The sequence below is a fragment of the Pteronotus mesoamericanus genome, unplaced genomic scaffold (genome assembly GCF_021234165.1).
Source record: "Pteronotus mesoamericanus isolate MK-2021 breed Mesoamerican mustached bat unplaced genomic scaffold, CSHL_Meso_final scaffold_1135, whole genome shotgun sequence".
NCBI lineage: Eukaryota > Metazoa > Chordata > Mammalia > Chiroptera > Mormoopidae > Pteronotus > Pteronotus mesoamericanus.
Window position 1 is genome coordinate 384,211 of NW_026555300.1, and position 18,382 is coordinate 402,592.

The 18,382-nt window shown below is 41.2% G+C and overlaps 1 protein-coding gene across 1 annotated transcript; it reads left to right on the forward strand.

Moving 5' to 3' along the window:
- The first annotated feature begins 6,601 nt into the window (after positions 1–6,601).
- On the forward strand, positions 6,602–9,774 carry LOC129081605 (zinc finger protein 320-like). The gene is made up of 3 exons (XM_054587273.1): positions 6,602–6,616; positions 9,414–9,539; positions 9,688–9,774. The coding sequence occupies exons 1-3, from the start codon at positions 6,602–6,604 to the stop codon at positions 9,772–9,774; spliced, it is 228 nt and encodes a 75-aa protein (XP_054443248.1).
- The last annotated feature ends 8,608 nt before the right edge of the window (positions 9,775–18,382 follow it).

The window sequence follows — 18,382 nt, forward strand, 5'->3', positions numbered from 1 at the left end:
CCTTGGGTGTTTTTCCCTTGTGTGCTTCTTGGGAGTTTCTGCTTTTGTGACTGACACTGAAGTTCCATTTACTCAGACATGAAAAGGCATTATAATATGGCATCAGGACTTTAAACTTGCCCTTTATTCAATGCTGTACCCACTTCATGGTACATCAAGGGGTTTTCCAAAGTGCAATTGGTTATAAAGCCATATGGCAAACTTAAGTCATCTAATTTTTTGTTTTCTGTCGCCATACTATTGATTCAGTAGTACTTAGAAGAGAGCTTGGTATCTATATATGATGCTGGTCCCTATGCCCACAGAAGGTGGCAAACAATGGGTCAGTTTGTGAAATGTTTCTCTCAGCCTTTCTGTAATACCCTCATAGTATCCGTTCAACAAAGATTGGGAATTCTGAAAAGCATACAAATCTTCATGCTTCTTTATTCTTAGGAATTTCTGTTTCTGATCTGAATACTATCTCCATATCGGAGCAAGGAAAATTGCTCTGGACTCTAGAGAGTGAGTTGAATGAAAATCTCAACCAATCAGTGAGAACATATCAAAACTAAACACAAGTGAGAGCTCAGAAATGAGAGAGGAAGCCACAACATCAATAGTGTTTGCCAAACTCTTTCCAAATGAGAGAGTTCTATGGGTAAATAGATGTTCCTGTGAAGCCTCAAAGAAAATTTTTCTTAATTTACTGTTTCGTCCTTCAGCATCTAAAATTTATCCTTTCACCCTTCAGTGGTGCTTCCATTTCGACAGAGACAAAGGCGGAGTCTTTATCCCTATCACAGGACTCCATTATCTGGCCCCTGTGTAGTCTTTGAGGCTTGTGGAGAGGGTTGTTTTAAGGTAATTTCTTTCTTCCTTGGTCTCTCTGGATTTGATTCCATTGAATGCTCAGTTCTTCCTCCATACAGCTCAGAGCTGAGGCTATTGTAGGCCTGCCTCCTGGGCCTACTCCAGTTCCACTGCCATTTCCTGTGGTTTGAATGCCGTATCAGAAGGTGGGAAGACACTGCCTGTCCTTTCATTCCCTATGGTGTAGCAGAAACTGCGTGAAATTTCTAAAGCTCTGGAAATTGCATTGTTAAGTGAACACATGACTGTCTTCTTTCACATCTTTCCATCTGAACTTTATCTAGAGTGCACCTGGGCTGTCTTGTCCCCCCTCCTGATACTGTCCTATTGTTCTCTGGATTTTTTTGGTTGTGAATGTTGCTCGACCAGCTCTCTGCACGTCACGCCACTTTCAGAAGGTGTTTCTGCACATAACTGCTCCTCCTTACAGGGCCTTTGATGTAGTTCCTTTCCGCTGTTGGTCATTCCTTTCTTTCTGGAAAGTTTCTTCTGTTCTTTTGGTGATATTTATACAATAGAATGAAACATTAATTTTAAATAAGTACAGCTTAAGTATCATTGACTCTGTATAACAGATATATTTCTACTAATACATACAGTATGATCCCCTCATGTCTCTGTTTTATTACATTGTATTACTTATAATTTGGTATCATTGGTACTTAGCAGAGTTAAACTGTCCTATGTTTTTCATTCTCACCAATAGCTATTTTGAGTAGGTCACCTATCTCCTGCTTTTGGGTTTTTGTTGGGTAGAGAAGCCAGGGGTGCTGCTAAACATCTTCCAATGCATAAGACAGCCCACAGTGAAGAATTATTTTGCCAAAATGTCAATAGTACCAGAAACTTTGGAAACCACTTTTGCCATGTTCAAACAATCTCAGCACTTTCTCCACATACTGCGCAAATCTTTTTCTACATTTCAGTTGCATTTTTACCTTTTTTGAAATAATAAAGCATAATACAGAGAAAATGTTGCATATTTTCTTCCATCTTCAATATTAAAATTGCTGCACAAAAATTCATCAATTTTGCTAGGCTTTTTTTTTTTAATGCACACAGACATGACAGCTGTCACAATACAATCTAACCAAATTGTTTCTAATGAAGTTAAAGACAAGCAAAACTAGAGCCATTGAATGATTAAATGAACTTTTTGGCCAACCCAATAATTTTATAGATTTTTAAAAAGATTTTAGAGAGAGGGAAAGGGAAGAAGAGGGAGAGAAGCATCAATGTGTGGTTGCCTCTCACGTGCCCCACTCTGGGGACCTGGGTGGCAACCCAGGCATGTGCTGTGACTGGGAATCAAACCCACAACCCTTTGGTTTGCAGGCCTGCACTCAACCCACTGAGCTACACCAGCCAGGTCCCAACTCAATATTTTTAAATAACCTTCACCAGGCTGCATGCACACTAGGAAGCCTCAGAACTTGATGAGTCATTTTCAACTTAATCTATTTACATGCAGAAAGTTCAAAATGATATACAGAAAAGCAAAGCAAACAAGATAAAAATAAAAGAAACTCTATGCTTATAGGTGTTTTGTTAAATTGCTATCATTTCTTGATGTGTGCTATTTTAAATTTTTCCTGATGTAGAAGCAAATAATAAATATTGATATGTTCTATTTTCATTTTTATTTTACTCTCTCACTTAATTTTTCTCTTTGTCCCATGCTTACTTGCATGTTGTTATTCTCCTAATATTTAAGAATTCCCAAGAGATTTTTTCTGTTACTGATTTTAATCTTCAATCTATTTGGGGTCGTAGATATATTTTGTTTGACTTTGTTCTTTTATAATTTATCAAGAATTGTTTGAGGTCCAGAAAATGATTTGCCTTGCTATTGCATTGTATTATGTGCATACATAAAGGGTGTATCTTGTTCCTTTGATAGGTGGAGTGTTCTTATGAAGAAAAAACGCACTTTTTCTTCTCTTCTGTAGGTAAAAAATTTCTAGTGTGTTTTCTTTTCTGTGTGTCCTTTTCACTTTGACACCAATACTATCCGACTACACTTCTGATCACCAAATGTGTGGAATTTTCCACCACATCAAGCAATTCTCTGGGACACCAGCTGGGTATTAACGAATTAGGTAACATTTAGCTGAGAGTCAAGGTGTTGCTGCCTCCCTAGGCTGGGCAGGTCCACCTGAGACTCAGGTAGACGGAAGAAAATGCGTGGAGCCGTGGGGATGCTTGACATGCTTTTATTCGGGGGAGTCACACAGGCCACAAGCCCGTGTTGGGGGAGTCACACAGGCCACAAGCCTGTGTCTGCATAGGCATCGAGAATCCCTCCCTCCCAGTAAGAAGCCCCTCCCTCTTTAAGTGCTGGAAGGAACAAAGTCTGCCACAAAAAGTGAAGTAACCTAGCAGGAGCTGTGCAGGGGAGCCTACTTAAGGCTAAGGGGCAGTTTTTCGCTCTGAGAACACTGCTTTATCAGACTCCTTCAAGGTTGTGAGAAGCTTCCTTCCCCAGTTAACCAAGCACCTGGGTGAGGAAGCCAGACAGCCTCCACTTACCCTATAGGCAAAAAAAGTTCTAAACATCAGTAAACATAAACCGAAGAGAAATCTTACAGGCACAACGTTTCAAAGATTTGATTTAAAATTTAATTTTTAGAGGATCACCGTATTCATTTTTGACGGAAATGTCACAAATTTTGTAATTATGTCAAAGCCTTACAAAATATTTCCTAAGTCAAATGCAAAGGACGTAAGCCATGACATTTGCTTAGCCCTGAGTCAACTTTCCCGATCCCCTACCCAGGTCTCCTCCCTCCCTTGGTCCGGTCAGGCGCCGCCCACCGCCGGAAGTGCTCTGCTCGCATTCCGACCCCCATATTGACGAAGCGAGTGCGCACGCGCATTAATAGACACACGGAAGCGGTTTCAGAGCAATGAAGGTCATGCGAGTCTTCCTGGTGTCGGGCTTCCTGGTTCAAACCCGGTGCTCTCAGGCCACATTTCTGCGCGCGTGACGCGCGAGGGTCAATGCGGACCTTGAAATTCTGCCGCCGCGCCTTCCGCAGCGGTGAGGCTGGAATACAGATGAGACGCCCCCGAACCCTGGTCGGTTCGCTGTCGGGCAGAGGGCCCATTTCTGCGGAAACCCCGAGGCTGTAGGGCCCGAAGTTTTTCACTTCTTTTGGGAAACACCGCCTGCCACATGGGTTTTCTGCTGAGAGCCGTTCGCTGGGCAGCGGCCCATTCCGCGCCGTTTAAAGTCATGGGGACGGCTCGGGTGGAGCAAACAATTGCGTGTTTCCCGGCGTCTCGCCGCTCTGGGACCATACAGCCCCGTTTGCTCCCCCATCTGGGCATCTGCACACCGCCCCCCCTTCTTTAGATATCCCCGTTCCCCATTTAATAAGAGTCAGTTCAGCCAGGGACAGTGGTTCGGAGGAGAGGCGTTGGAGGAGACTGTAGGGACAGAAAGGGTGTTTGGGGAGATCAGAGGGAGAAGCAGCACTGAGAGGCAGCCAGCTTTGGGGTGACAGGAAAGATTAATAGGGGCAGCAGAGGGGACACAGGCATGGGTGGGGGAGAAAGACGCAGACGTGTGTGGAGACGGGAGCATTCAGAGAGATCCGGGAGAAAGGAACTGAAGGTGAAATAGGCTTCGAGAGTTTCACGGAACAGGTACAGGGACGGGAACAGAAAAGGAGACAGAGAAGGGGAGCGGGGAGGAGAAACACAGAAATACAGAGTAGCGGGAAAGAAGGGGAACCCGGATGTGCTTCACTAGTGAGCTGCCGGGATGTGGATGATTAAGTTGTGGGATATCGACTTGTGACATTATATATTTAACTAGAATTTGCTGAATTCTTTCTCCAATTAATCTCCAGTTTATAAGGCTTGTGAATTTTATAATTATTTCCTTCCAGTTGCAACCCTTATTCACTGAGAGGGCAGAGACTTGTCTGTCAGTCGTTCCCATCTCATTTCCTCAGATGGCAAGAGGGAGGTGACCTGGGACAAGAAATGACTGAGTCTGTCACCACATGATGGTTTTTCAAGGAATATTCGAAGCATTGGGTCTTCTTTTTTTCTCCTATGAATTTACTTTTTTCTTTCACATTTAATTCATTTTTTAAAAAAACATTGAGACAAGTCTTAATATGTTCAATATCTACTTTTCTGTAAATAATCATGAACTTCTGAAATAAGCATTGGTGATATCTCATGACCAGCTCTGTTTTCTAAGTATAAAGTAGTCTATCCCTTTAATAAATTTTAAACCTAGAAGTCATTACATGTTTTAAAAACCCAAAGCATTTTCTTTTTAAATATATTGTGTCTAGTTTAAATCCTGAGCTCTGCATCCTTTCTACTGTTTCATATGTTGGAACATCCATTGGTACTTAGTGAATAATACCAGGCTATTTCAGTGTGTACTTGGTAAAGATGTCTATGATCATAACAGTCAGAACTTAGTTTCATGAGTTCATTGAATATTTAGCACGATTTTCCTTCCTTTATGTGATTTGTTGACATCGTGACTGTGAGCCACGAAGAAACTGTTCCCTTCAAGTCTCTCTTGTCCATGCTCTGAAAATACTGAAGGATGGACTGGATTGACCAGAAACTTGGCTCCCACAGAGCTCGTGTATTCATGGTGAAGTGATTTGACAAGCATATTTCCATAGTTAACTTTTTCCAAAGGTTTCAGCATAAAGAACTCTATTCTTTGTAACTTTCTGGGAAAAGGGGAAGGCAGTTTGCCTAGGGCACTCCACTTCTAGAAGTTCCTGCTTCAGTGCTTCATACTATCCAGTGATCTCAGGTGTGCTGGGTCTGATATCTGTCATCCAGTGCTACTGAAATCAGCTCAGGGGGAGCAACTCAGGCACCCCAAGGGAATGAGATAAAGTACCATTTCATGGGCTGCACTGCTGACCTGCAGAACCATAAGTTAGAGTAGGGCCAGGTTTTCCAGGGGATCTACATGCTCATTAAACCTAAATGGCCCCCCTCTGTGTTCCTATTAGATCACGTGAGGAGTTTTAAGCAATGACATAAGCCGTGTGCTCCCCCCGCAGAGTTGGTCAGCTGCTCTGGGTGGGGCATCATTGTTTTAGGAGGTACTCCAGGTGATGCTTAGTCAAGCTCAGGGATTAGCAGGAGGGCTCCCAAATGCATCTGTGAGAGTAGGGAGCAGGCTTTGGTTAGGGGAGGTAACAGGGTGCTCTGTTGGGTTTGGGGAGTTCAGGAGAGCACTGCACATTCTCATTGCTGTATGAGTTTGGGGACATCTGTTGGTGGGGAGAGAACACCTGTAAAGAAGATCTCACAGTGTGCTCTGCATATAGGAGCTCATTGTTCCTGAGTCTCCACTGACAAAGGACAGGAGAAAGTGGCCTTTTCAGCATTTCCAGGTCCTTCTACCTGTGAGTGCGGTGGGAGCAGATGTATGGGCTGTAGGGACACTTTTTTTTTTTAAAGATTTTATTTATTTATTTTCAGAGAGCGGTGAAGGGAGGGAGAAAAGGAGAGGAACACCAATATGTGGTTGCCTCTCACGTACCCCACACTGGGGACCTGGCCCACAACCCAGGCATGTGCCCTGCTTGGGAATTGAACTGAAGACACTTTGGTTGGCAGGCCGGCACTCAGTCCACTAAGCCCCACCAGCCAGGGCTTTGCAGACACTTTTGAAGACACACCCTCAATATGCAGACATGACTCTTCAGCATATTGTTACCTGAGAAACAACCCTGTGCAGGAGCAGGACCAGGAGGACATGGCTGCTTCTCAGGTAAACCATGTGTTCTGGGTCAGAGGCTGTGCTTGCTTTTCCTCCTGATAGGGTTACATTAAGAACCAGCAACCTTTCTCTTTTGATGTTGTTGCCTAGTGAGGTGGTTCTCCCCTACTTCTTTTTTTCTTTTATGATTGTCAAGGTCAGCATTTTATATATTTTCTCCTTTGTTCCAGCGCCTTTTCTGCATTATCTTTATCTGGGCTCCCCAAGATCAAGAACCCGCCTTTAATTAATGACCTTCAACCACTGAACACATCCCCTCTGTTGACAGAACAATCTCGGAAGTCACCTGTGTCCAGCACCCCTGTTGGGTTGGGCTAAGGGGCTCGGGTATCAGGTGAAGAAGGGACATATAGGCTTTAGGTTCATGTGGTTGCAGCATCAGCTCCGTAGATCGGGGTAAGGAAATGCACATTTTACTGATCAGGATAGCTCGGAAAGTTCTAGACAGAAGCATAGTTAGAACAGATTTGCTAACCAGATTTGAAAAAAAGTCTTGCTACTTAGATGCTCTGTTAGCATACAGAACATGAGAGGTACATGTGGATTTGTGTTTGCAAAAACTAATACTTATTTATGATCATTTTACCTAATGATATCCTTATTTATGTATTTTTGCCAGTAATGTCACAGCAGTGATGACATGTCCCTCCATGTGCCTCAGTCACCACATGTCCATTGTTGCAGTCCCTGTGATAGTCACCTGGCTGAGATACTCTCTGCACTATATAGTTTCTCTTCATCATTAACAAGGGTCTAGCAGGGAATTACTTGAGAAATGTGAAAAAACTATCCCATTTCAACTTGAAACTTTTGTTGTCCTTTTACTTTCTGTTCACCCTGGAAAATGAAGGGCCTACTTTTATTTCCTGGAGATCATTGGACTTTAATAAGGAGGATTTAATTAATCACACCTTGTTCTTGTTCAATTTTCATTATATTCTGCATTCATATCACAGACATACTCTACATTATCACTTTTCATATTTTCAAGAAAGTTTACAAGAATCACATGTATGATCATACAAGAATCAAATTAATGTATGTTCAATTTAGTTAAGTTTCTAAGATCTAGCTCTCCACTAACAATATAGGAACATTTTCAAAGAAATAAATGACAAAGAAACAAGAGTTCTGACTTCTTTTTCATTGTAATGTTGTTTCTCTCCTTACTGTGTCTATAAAACACAAAGGGTATCATTCACACATTGACTTATGAGATTTACAGAATTGCATAATAATAACCTTAATTTCACTGACATAAAATTGTGTTTTCTATCACTTATCAGTTCTACCTAGTTTCCATATGTCTGTGTGCATAAAACGCTAACATATTTGAGCTATTCTGTCTTCTTCCTCTCAAGATGTTTCTGTTTTTCTTCTCAGTTACAGAAATTGCAATGAATGTCCACAAGGTCTCTGTATACATTTCTGCCTGAGTTTTGTTTTTTTTTTAATTGTACATAAATTCTGAAATAAAACTCAAGGTCCACCCTTTGTATTTCAGAAAATATTCTCATAGGAAGAATAACCTTGTTCTAAGATTACTTACACAAAATTTTCAAATAAAATTGTGACTGTTGTGTTTCTTATTTCTTGAGAACTGTAAATTTTATAAAACGTTTTCAGCTTAAAGTCATGCTTGAATTATTTTCTGTGCTATTCAGAAACATGGCACGTGGACCAGAGACATTGCTGTCACTAGTAAAAAGTGAAACTATTAAAGACATGGAAACAAAGGTCCCCTCGCACAACTCCTGTAGGGGGCCGCTTTGAGTGGTGCCAGGAACTGTAGTCCAATGCAAGCTGAGGCCTGGGAGAGGACCCGTAAGCCTTGGCCAGAACACTGGTAATGCGGAGACAGGCAAGACCCGATAGTAACTCCAGGGGCCTCTGGGGAAAATCAGACTTAGAAGTAAATTACACTCCCTGAAGCAGGTTTTGTTTCTCCCTCAAACTCTGTTAATCTACACCAGATAACCAGCTCAAGGCTGGGAAAGGAATTTACAAAATTCCTGGCCCCTGACCCAAATTCCACCTGGCGCCATAATGTTCGCTCATCTCGGTGGACCCAAGCAGTTTGGTGTGTTCCTGCCATTGTGTTCTTTAAACATCACCTATTCTCTGTAAGCGTAAGCTACTGATGTAATTACATTACCTATACATCCGTGCTACCTATCCCCTGCTTGTAACCCTCTCAATAAAAGCCATAGAGCACAGGGGTCAGGCATTCTCTAGAGAGATTCACCTTCCTCTTTCCTTGACAGGCAAACGGCATTTGGAACAACTCATTTTTTCATCTGCTGCGAACTGGGGGACTTCAGGGGCCAGAGTCCCCCGTAAACTCCTGAATCAGAATCTGCATTTTTACAGAATGCAGTTCTTTGTTGTCTGCATTAATCTTGAAGAAGTACTTACACTTTAAACTTATCATGACTTTTGTAGCTGAGAAATAAACACAATTGATCATAAATGATACAAATTCATATGCCTCTGTCGATGCCTTCATTTTAGTTTACTTTTCTGAGAAGTAGTCTCTGCAGTGGATTTGTGGACAGGTGCCATCCTCATTTTTCAATGTTAGAAAATATATTAGAGAATATCACTGCGTCAAAACAATCTTACTGGATGATTCAGGATACTCTCCTAGGTCAAAACCACTTTTCCTAGCACTGCTTCCACGTTGGATGACAGCGTGAACTCTGCTGGTGGGTTCTTGGTGAGAGAGAGAGAGGGAGAGAGAGAGAGAGAGAGAGAGAGAGAGAGAGAGAGAGAGAGAGAGAGAGAGAAGGGATTGTTCACCTTCAGGGACGTGTCAATAGATTTCTCTCAGGAGGAGTGGGAGTGCCTGGACCCAGCTCAGCAGAAATTGTATGTAGATGTGATGTTGGAGAACTACAGGACCCTGGATTCCTGGGTGAGGATGACTACCTTTCAGAGTTCCTGCTCTACCTGCAGGATTTGTCTTTTATATTTGTTTTTATTTAGTTTTCTAATTTATTTTTAGCTGTTCAACTAACCATGTCCATAGTAGGCGATGACTTTTCTTTTAATGACAATTATAGGCAAATGGAGAACATGCTGTCAAAGTTATTGATGTTTTGGATGTCACCCCAAAGCAGAAAATTGGAGAAAATACACTGCTGGCTTAAGCTTCATTCACTGAAGAACATCATGCTGGCACTCCTTTTGGTACATGAAGCACTTTTATTTTCCCAGACTTACCTCGTCCATCTTCATCTTCACTTCAGCTTGTTCAGTGGCTGTGTCTCTCTGGGTCCCTTTTGCTTTCCCCTGGGACAGGCTCCCCTCAGACACTCATTTAATCACTGGGTGTTTCATTGCCACCACTTTTGCCTCTTCCAGACAGTCTTAGGCCTCTGCTGTGCAAGGAAGTGGGACAAATGTCATCCATCTTCTTTGCCATCCCTATCTTTTATGACTCAGCCTCATTGTGATGAAGAGTGGTTTCTTCTGTCTGTCCTGGTTATAAGGCTTCCCTGCAGCTAGTGTTCAGTTGGTTATTAAGGATGATTTCTTTATAATTTAGTTGTAATTCCAGATTGGTCCTGAAAGGAGGTTACTTTTGCTTATTCCTCCGTCATCTCGGATCTGCCTGTCTTTTATATTAGTTTACCATGATTTGAGAACTTCTGCTTTGTGTGGTAGACTTTCAGATTCTTACTCTCAAGGAACATATTGGACATTTTCTATGTAGGAAAAAAAGCTTTGTGGTATGTGTTATATAGGAACTCAGGGTCTGAACACTTTGTATGTTATCTAGAATACTTACAGTGCTCTCAGAAAACAGTTTTATGGAAAATCATTTTTTGGAGTATTCAAATATTTTATCATGTCTTCTCACCTGTGCACAAACTGAATTGGAAATTGCAAATCTGTATCGAAACTAATGTTTATTTTTTTATAAACAGGTCTTGTTCTCTCTAAGCCAATCCTGGTCACCTTTTTGGAGCAAGTGAAGGAGCACTGAGATGTGAACAGAGAAAAGACAGTATCTGTCCACCCAGGTAGGTGGGAATGAGGAAGCATATGACATAGGTGAGAGGCCCAAAGGTCATGGAGGAAGCCAGACCTTAAAGTGTGGTTTGGGAAACTGTGCTTCAGTGGAAAGGATTTTGAAAAGCCCTTGTTTGTTTCTGTTGCTGTCATAGAGAGCCAGCTGGTCTCCAACAGTGTCCCATGTTTCTACATCCTCTCGAGACCCTGTTTCTACTTTAGGGATCTTTGTCATCACATTAAGTGTGAGGGGCAAAGTCCTCCCCTTGGTCTGTGAGGACCGCTGTGGTCTGGCTCCTCTTCCATTGCTTTGGGGACCTGGGAAAATCTATGCACTTGCAAGTTCTGTTTTTGTCTCGTGAAAGGAGTTTATGAAGGAAGTGGTTGAGATCCTGGAATTGGTTGCAGAAATCCCAGAAGCCCTGGGGAGAGGTGTCATGTTTTGTAGTTATAATTTCTAATCTTATGGAGGCTTCAAACAAGACCCTACAAAGGTTATACTCAGTGATTTTCTGACAGCACAATGTATCTATTACCTCATAGAATTCTTCTATGAGTTATTGCCATAGGCAACCTTAGAACATTGCCTATCACACAGGAAGGTCTCTATTGGCACCTAATTTATTCATCTTTATCATTTTCTTATTCTCTCTTGTTCAGTCCAAAGCTGCCCAGGACTGTGTCCTATATGTTTTCACTTTCTGGTTAGACCTTTGTCATGTTTTTCCTTTTAAATTAAGAAGTGCTGACACAACATGATCAAATATTCTCCTTTGGTAAGAAGTGGTTACAGAATTATTAGACATTTCATATTTAGGACAATATTTAGTGGAGATTTGTTACTCAACGAGTCTGCCCCATGAGTTTTTGCTTGTAGAAGTCACAGGGCGTAATCTCACATGGTCTTAAACTGCATTCTGGATGCCCTACTCTGGGTCTTCCCTGACATGCAAGATCAACCACCACCTGTGACCTGCCCAGGGCCACCTAGTACCAGTTACAGAGTGGTCCGCAGGTGGTTGCTACTTGTGCAGATATGGAGGTGTCTAGGCGAGGCCAGTATATGATCCAAGGCCAGCTGTCACTAGTGCTGTGCACAGGGCCACTGAGCGAGAGGCATGGGGCGCACAGAGGCCAGGTGCGGCTGGTTTGAGAGATTTTGAAGAGGCCATTTGCATGGAAAAGCCACTGAATGTGGCTCATGAGGGCTCTCAGTTTGAATGAGGTGAGTTCTCAGAATCACTAGGACAGGGTTACAGTGTTAGCCAGGTTGATGGAGACTCTGATGTGTCCACCTGCTAGGCTGTGGTGGCGAGGGCTCAGCAAGGGAAGAATGGGCTCTGCCAGGGCCGCTGTGTGGGAGAAAGCTGCCCCTCCAGCCTTTGCCCTAAAGCCAGACAATTAATTCATTTCCTCCCTGAATGTCCCTGGTGCCATCCAAGGTGCTGTCCCAGGGCTGGAGGTCAGAGCAAGAGTCCCAGTAAGTCTGTGTGCGGGACCTTTAAGAGAAGGACTGGGACTCCAGCATCTCGCAGTCACACTCAGCCACAATACCCACTGGTTTTCTTAGCTGGGTTTTTTTTCAATGATATGTTCCCCAAATTCAGTTGATTTACTTTTTGATTTTTATATATTAAGAAAGTGAGTAATAGTTTTCAACCTAGCACACTTACAACATTGTGGGAATTAATTCAAATATGAATCAGCCATATTGTCTATTGCCATTAAAATTATGTGCACATTTGTCTGGTTAACTTTACTCTAATTTGTTCATGACTTACCTTGTTTCTTTCTGTGCTTGATTAATGGTCAGTGTTCATGTTGTTCTGTGTACTTACACATATGGCCTTAATTTTATATCTGTTCATGGATTTTCAAGTTTCCGGCAGCAGCAGAAGCAACTGTGCTTGCTTTTTTTTGTTAAAAAAAAATTTTTTTTATTTATTTTTAGAGAAAGGGGAAGCAAAGGAGAAAGGAAGAGAAACATCAATGTGTGGTTGCTTCTCACGCGCCCCGAAACAGGGACCTGGCCTGCAACCCAGGCATGTGCCTTGACTATGGATCCAACCATTTGTTTCACAGGCCAGCACTCTGTCTGCCGAGCCACACTAGCCAGGGCCTATGCTTGCTTTTTTATTTTAATTTTATTCATTTAAAAAGATTTTATTTATTTATTTTTAGAGAGAGGGGAAGGGAGGAAGAAAGGGAGAGAAACATCAATGAAATACCAATCCACGGCTTCTTGCATGACCCCAACCATTTCCCTGGCCCTCAACCCAAGCACATGCCCTCGCAGATTCAAACCAGCGACCCTTCACTTTGCGGGACCATGCCCAACCCACTGAGCCACTCCAGTCAGGGCAGTTTTTTATCTTCACTATTGTAGGTGATGCTGCAGTGCAGTGGCTATTGGGGTGCGTATATCTTTTTGAATTCATGTTCTCCTATTCTTTGGATCAAATACCAGAAATGAAGTTCCTGGGTTCTACGGTACATTTTTGTAAGTTTTTGAGGTGTCTTTCTCCTGTTTTTCATAGTGGCTGCAACCAATTTATAATCTCACCAACAGTGCATGAGCGTTCTCTTTTCTCTACATCATTACCAACACTTGTTGTTCGTTGATTTATTGATGCTTGCCATCCTGATAGGTGTGTGGTGGTTTCATTGAAGCCTCAACTTGGATTTCTCTTATGATGAGCGATGTTGAGTAGTGTTCATGTCTATTTTCCATCTGTATGCCATATTTAGAGAAATGTCAATTCAGGTTTTCTGCCCAAATTTCAATTGGATTGTCTTTTTGGTCTTAAGTTCCATGAGTTTCTTATATATTTTGGATATTTAGCCCTTGAAGATGTATCATTGGCCAATATCTTTGCATATTTTGTAGGTTGTCTTTTTGCTTTGTTCATGGTTTTTTCCTGCTGTGCAAGAACTTGTTTTGTTGTAAGAATATTAGTTTATTTTTTCTCTTGTTTATTATGCCTAGAGAGATGTAACTAAAAACCATTTATTACTAACAGTGATGGCAGAGTTTTTTGACTATTCTTTTACTGTTTCCATGGTTTCAGGCCTTACATTTTAGATTTTAATCCATTTTTTTAGTTTATTTTGGTACATGGTGTAAAAACCTGGTCTAGCTATCTTTTTCTTCTATTTAATTTTTCTCGTATCATTTATTTAAGAGACTGTTTTTTTCCAATTGTGCATTCCTTTCTCCTTTCTTATAGATTAATCATATAGCTTTGGCCACTTTAAAAATTGTATTACATCTTTTTTCCTGTTGTTTTGAAAAAGTCCTTTATGTATTCTTGATATTAACTACTTATCAGATGTATGCTTTACAGAAAATTTCTCCCATTTCTTAGTTTCCTTTTCTTTACCCCACTGTTTTTTGGTTTTTTTTTCGTAATGTGCATGAGTTTTTATATCAGATGTAATTCAGTTTGAGTGTATTTGCTTTGTTTATATTTGCTTTTGTTGTGGGTGATTTGTTGGTTGGCTTCCCTGTATTGAAAATTTTATGGCACTGTGTACAAATATTTTTGATTCTTCAGTTTGGTCACATATTCTGTTGATTATGTTGTGTATTGTTAAATTTAGGTGTTATGTGTTTTTTAAATATATGTTTTATTGATTATGCTATTAGAGTTGTCCCATTTTTTCCCTCCCCTTTATTTCCCTCTACCCTACACTGCCCCACCCCCAGCATTCCCCACCTTAGTTCATGTCCATGGGTCATACATATAAGTTCTTTGGCTTCTCCATTTCCTATACTATTCTTAACCTTCCCCTGCCTATTTTGTACCTATTTATGCTGCTTATTCCCTTTACCTTTCCCCCCATTCTTCCCTCTCTCCCTCCCCTCTGTTTTACTTTTTAGTTTTTGATCTTCTTTTTCATAGATAAGTCCTTTTAACATTTCATACAATAAGGGCTTTGTGATGATGAACTCCTTTAACTTTACCTTATCTAGGAAACACTTTATCTGCCCTTCTATTCTAAATGATAGCTTTGCTGGATAGAGTGATCTTGCATGTAGGTCCTTGCTTTTCATGACTTTGAAAACTTTCCAGCCCCTTCTTGCCTGCAAGGTTTCTTTTGAGAAATCAGCTGATAGTCTTATGAGAACTCCTTTGTAGGAAACTGTCTCCTTTTCTCTTGCTGCTTTGAAGATTCTTTCCTTATCTTTAATCTTGGGTAACTTACTCATGATGCTTCCTTGGGTCCAACTTTTTGGGGACTCTCTGAGCTTCCTGGATATCCTGGAAGTCTATTTCCTTGGCCAGACTGGGGAAGTTTTCCTTCATTATTTTTTCAAATAAGTTTTCAATTTCTTGCTCTTACTCTTCTCCTTCTGGCACCTTTATGATTCGGATGTTGGATCGTTTAAAGTTGTCCCAGAGGTTTCTAATCCTCTCCTCATTTTTTAAAATTCTTGTTTCTTCATTCTGTTCTGGTGGAATGTTTATCTCTTCCTCCTGCTCCAAATCGTTGAGTCCCAGTTTCCTTCCCTTTCCTGTTGGTTCCCTGTATATTTTTCTTAGTTTCACTTTGTGTAGCCTTTACTTTTTCCTCCATTTTGCAACCACACTAAACCAATTCTGTGAGCATATGGATTACCAGCGTTTTGACCTGTGCATCTGATAGGTTGGCTATCTGTTTATCGCTTAGTTCTATTTTTGGAGCTTTGATCTGTTCTTTCATATGGGCCATATTTCTTTGTCTCAGCATGCCTGTTACGTGGGATGGAGCAGATCCTTAGGTATTCACCAGAGCAGGGCAACCCACATCGCTGCCTTGTGATGCTGTCTGTGGGGGAGGGGTCTGAGAGGGAACAGTGCTGCTTGCTCAGCTCTCAGCTGGCTTTCAGTCACTTCCCTGCTACCCACAAGCAAATTGGGCCCTTCTAGTGCCGATTCCCAGGAGGGTGGGTTTGTGTACGTTATAGGACCCCGTGGGTCTCCAACGGACTCTCCTGTGAGGCTGGGAGTTTCTCCTGCTGCCACAACCCCTACAGGTTTATACCTCCAGAGGTTTTGAAGCTTTCTTTTCTCACACTGGAACCCTGGATTGAAAGGTCTGCCTCACTCCCCAGCTGTTCCTCCAGTTTATCTGCATGCAAACGTGGGACCATCCGGTCCTCAGCCACTGCCTTGCCACACGTCCTCTCCACCCAGTCTCTGCCCCTCCTAACAGCCTGAATGAATGTTTCTTCTTTAACTCCTTGGTTGTCAAACTTCCATACAGTTCGAATTTCTGGTGATTCTGGTTATTTTCTGTTTTTAAATTTGTCGTCGTCCTTGTTTTGGTTGTGTGAGAAGGCAAAGTGTATCTACCTATGCCTCCATCTTGGCCGGAAGTCTGTAGGTGTTGTGTTTTGAAGCTTCCCATGTCTGTTTGGTTTCTTTTTCCTTTTTTTTTTAATGCTCACCCAGGAACATTTTTTCATTGTATGTATGTATCTATTTACTTGAAAAAAAACCCCTATATTTTCCAAAAACCAAACAAAAAGTGGAAAAAGTGACATTGTTTTACATTTTCACAAATCTCTTCAATATCTGGCTTGCTACAAGGCAGGAGCAGTTATATTTGCTTTTGCATTCAATTTGTTTTAATATGTTATTTTGGTTGAAATATATGAGAAATATCTAGCATCACACAGATATGTAGCTAGAAAAGAGACTATTTTAGAAAGCAATTATATTTTAACAAGACTGCAGCAAAACTTGAAAAACTGGTAGTTTTTAAAAAAAAATTTTGCATTTTTTCCGTTACTAGTCTCCTTATACTCCCCTACCTGCCCCAATCACCATACTATTGTCCATGTCCATGAGTCCTTTTTCTTTTTTGCTCAATCCCTCTACCCCAAACCTCCTCCCACCCTGAGATGTCATCCTGCTATCTATGAGTCTGTTTTTATTTTGCTTGTTAGTTCATTTTCTTTATTACATTCCACATATGAGTGAAATCACATGGTATTTGTTTTTCTCTGACTGGCTTATTTTACTTAGCATAATATTCTCCAGGTCCATCCATACTGTTGCTAAAGGTAAAGTTTTCTTTTTTTATGGCTGAGTAGTATTCCATTGTGTAAATGTCCCATAGTTGTTTCTATCTACACCTCTACTGATAGACACTCGGACTGCATCCATATCTTGGTGATTGTAAATAATACTGCAATGAACATAGGGGTGCTTATGTTCTTTTGAATTAGTGTTTTAGGTTCCCTCAGGTATATTCTGAGAAGTGGGATTGCTGGGTAAAAAGGCAGATCCATTTTTAATTTTTTGAGGTATCTCCCTACTGCTTTTCACAGTGGCTGCACCGATCTGCATTCCCACCAATAGTACAAAGAGTTCCCCTTTCTGCACACCCTCTCTAGCACTTGTTTGTTGATTTATTGATGATAGCCATTTTTACAGGTGTGAGATGGTATCTCGTTGTGTTTTTTTAAAAGATTTTATTCATTCATTTTAAAGAGAGGGGAAGATAGGGAGGAAGAGAAGGAGAGAAACATTGATACATGCGATAAACATCAATAGCCTGCCTCCTGAACATGCCCAACCAGGAACCAGGCCTGGCAACCCAGGCATGTGACCCAAATGGGAATTGAACTGGAGACCCTTGGCTTTGCAGGACAATGCTCAACCGACTGAGCCACATCGGCCAGGGCTCGTTATGGTTTTAATTTGCTTCTGATGGTTAGTGACTTTGAGCATCTTTTCATATGTCTATTGGCCATCTGTATGTTAGCTTTGGAGAAGTGTCTGTTCAGGTCCGTTGCCTTTTTTTTTTTAGATTTTATTTATATTTAAAGAGAGGGCAAAGAGAGGGGGATAAACATCGATGTGCAAGAGGTACATCAATAAGTTGCCTCTCGCACATCCTCCAACTGGGGACCTGACCCACAACCCAGGGATGTGCCCCGTCTGGGAATTGAACTGGCGACCTTTCAGTTCTCAGCCTTTGCCCATTTTTCAATTAAGTTGTTTTTTTGGTGTTGAGTTTGTAAGTTCTTTTTAATTTTTGTCCCACTTATTTTTATTGATTGAGATTGGTGTTGTTCAGTTACAGTTGTCCTGTCTTTTTCCCCATTGCTCTCCCCTACCCCCACAGATTTGGATATTAACCCCTTCTCAGATGTATTGGCGAATATGTTCTCCCATTCTGTAGGTTCTTTTTATTTTCTTGATGTTTTCTTTTGCTGTGCAAAAACTATTTAGTTTGATATAGTCCCATTTGATTATTTTTTCTTTGTTTCCCTTGCCTGGGAAAATACATCTGATAAAACATTGCTACAAACAATGTGCAAGGTTTTGCTGCCTATGTTTTCTTCTAGTTTTTATGGTTTCAGGTCTAACAGTTAAGTCTTGTTTAAAATGTTGTGAATTTATCTGTGTGTGGTATAAGAAGTGGTCTAATTTCATTTTTCTGCATGTAGCTGTCCAATTTTCCCAACACCATTTATTGAATAAACTATCTTTAGCCCATTGTATGTACCTGCTTCCTCTGTCGAATATTAATGGACTGTAAAGGTGTGGGTTGAATTCTGGGCTCACTATTCTGTTCCATTGATCTATGTGTTTGTTTTTTAATGCCAATACCCTGCTGTTTTGGTTACTATGGCCTTATAGTATAGTTTGATATTAAGTAGTATGATTCCCCCAACTTTGTTCTTCTTTCTCAGGATCACTGTTGCTAGGTGGGACCTTTTGTGGTTCCATGTAAATTATGGAAATATTT

Excerpts from the sequence above, each read along its gene's own strand:
- LOC129081605 (XM_054587273.1), top strand. Across the intron at positions 9,540-9,687 it reads ACAGGACCCTGGATTCCTGG|GCAAATGGAGAACATGCTGT; the intron begins GTGAGGATGACT and ends TGACAATTATAG.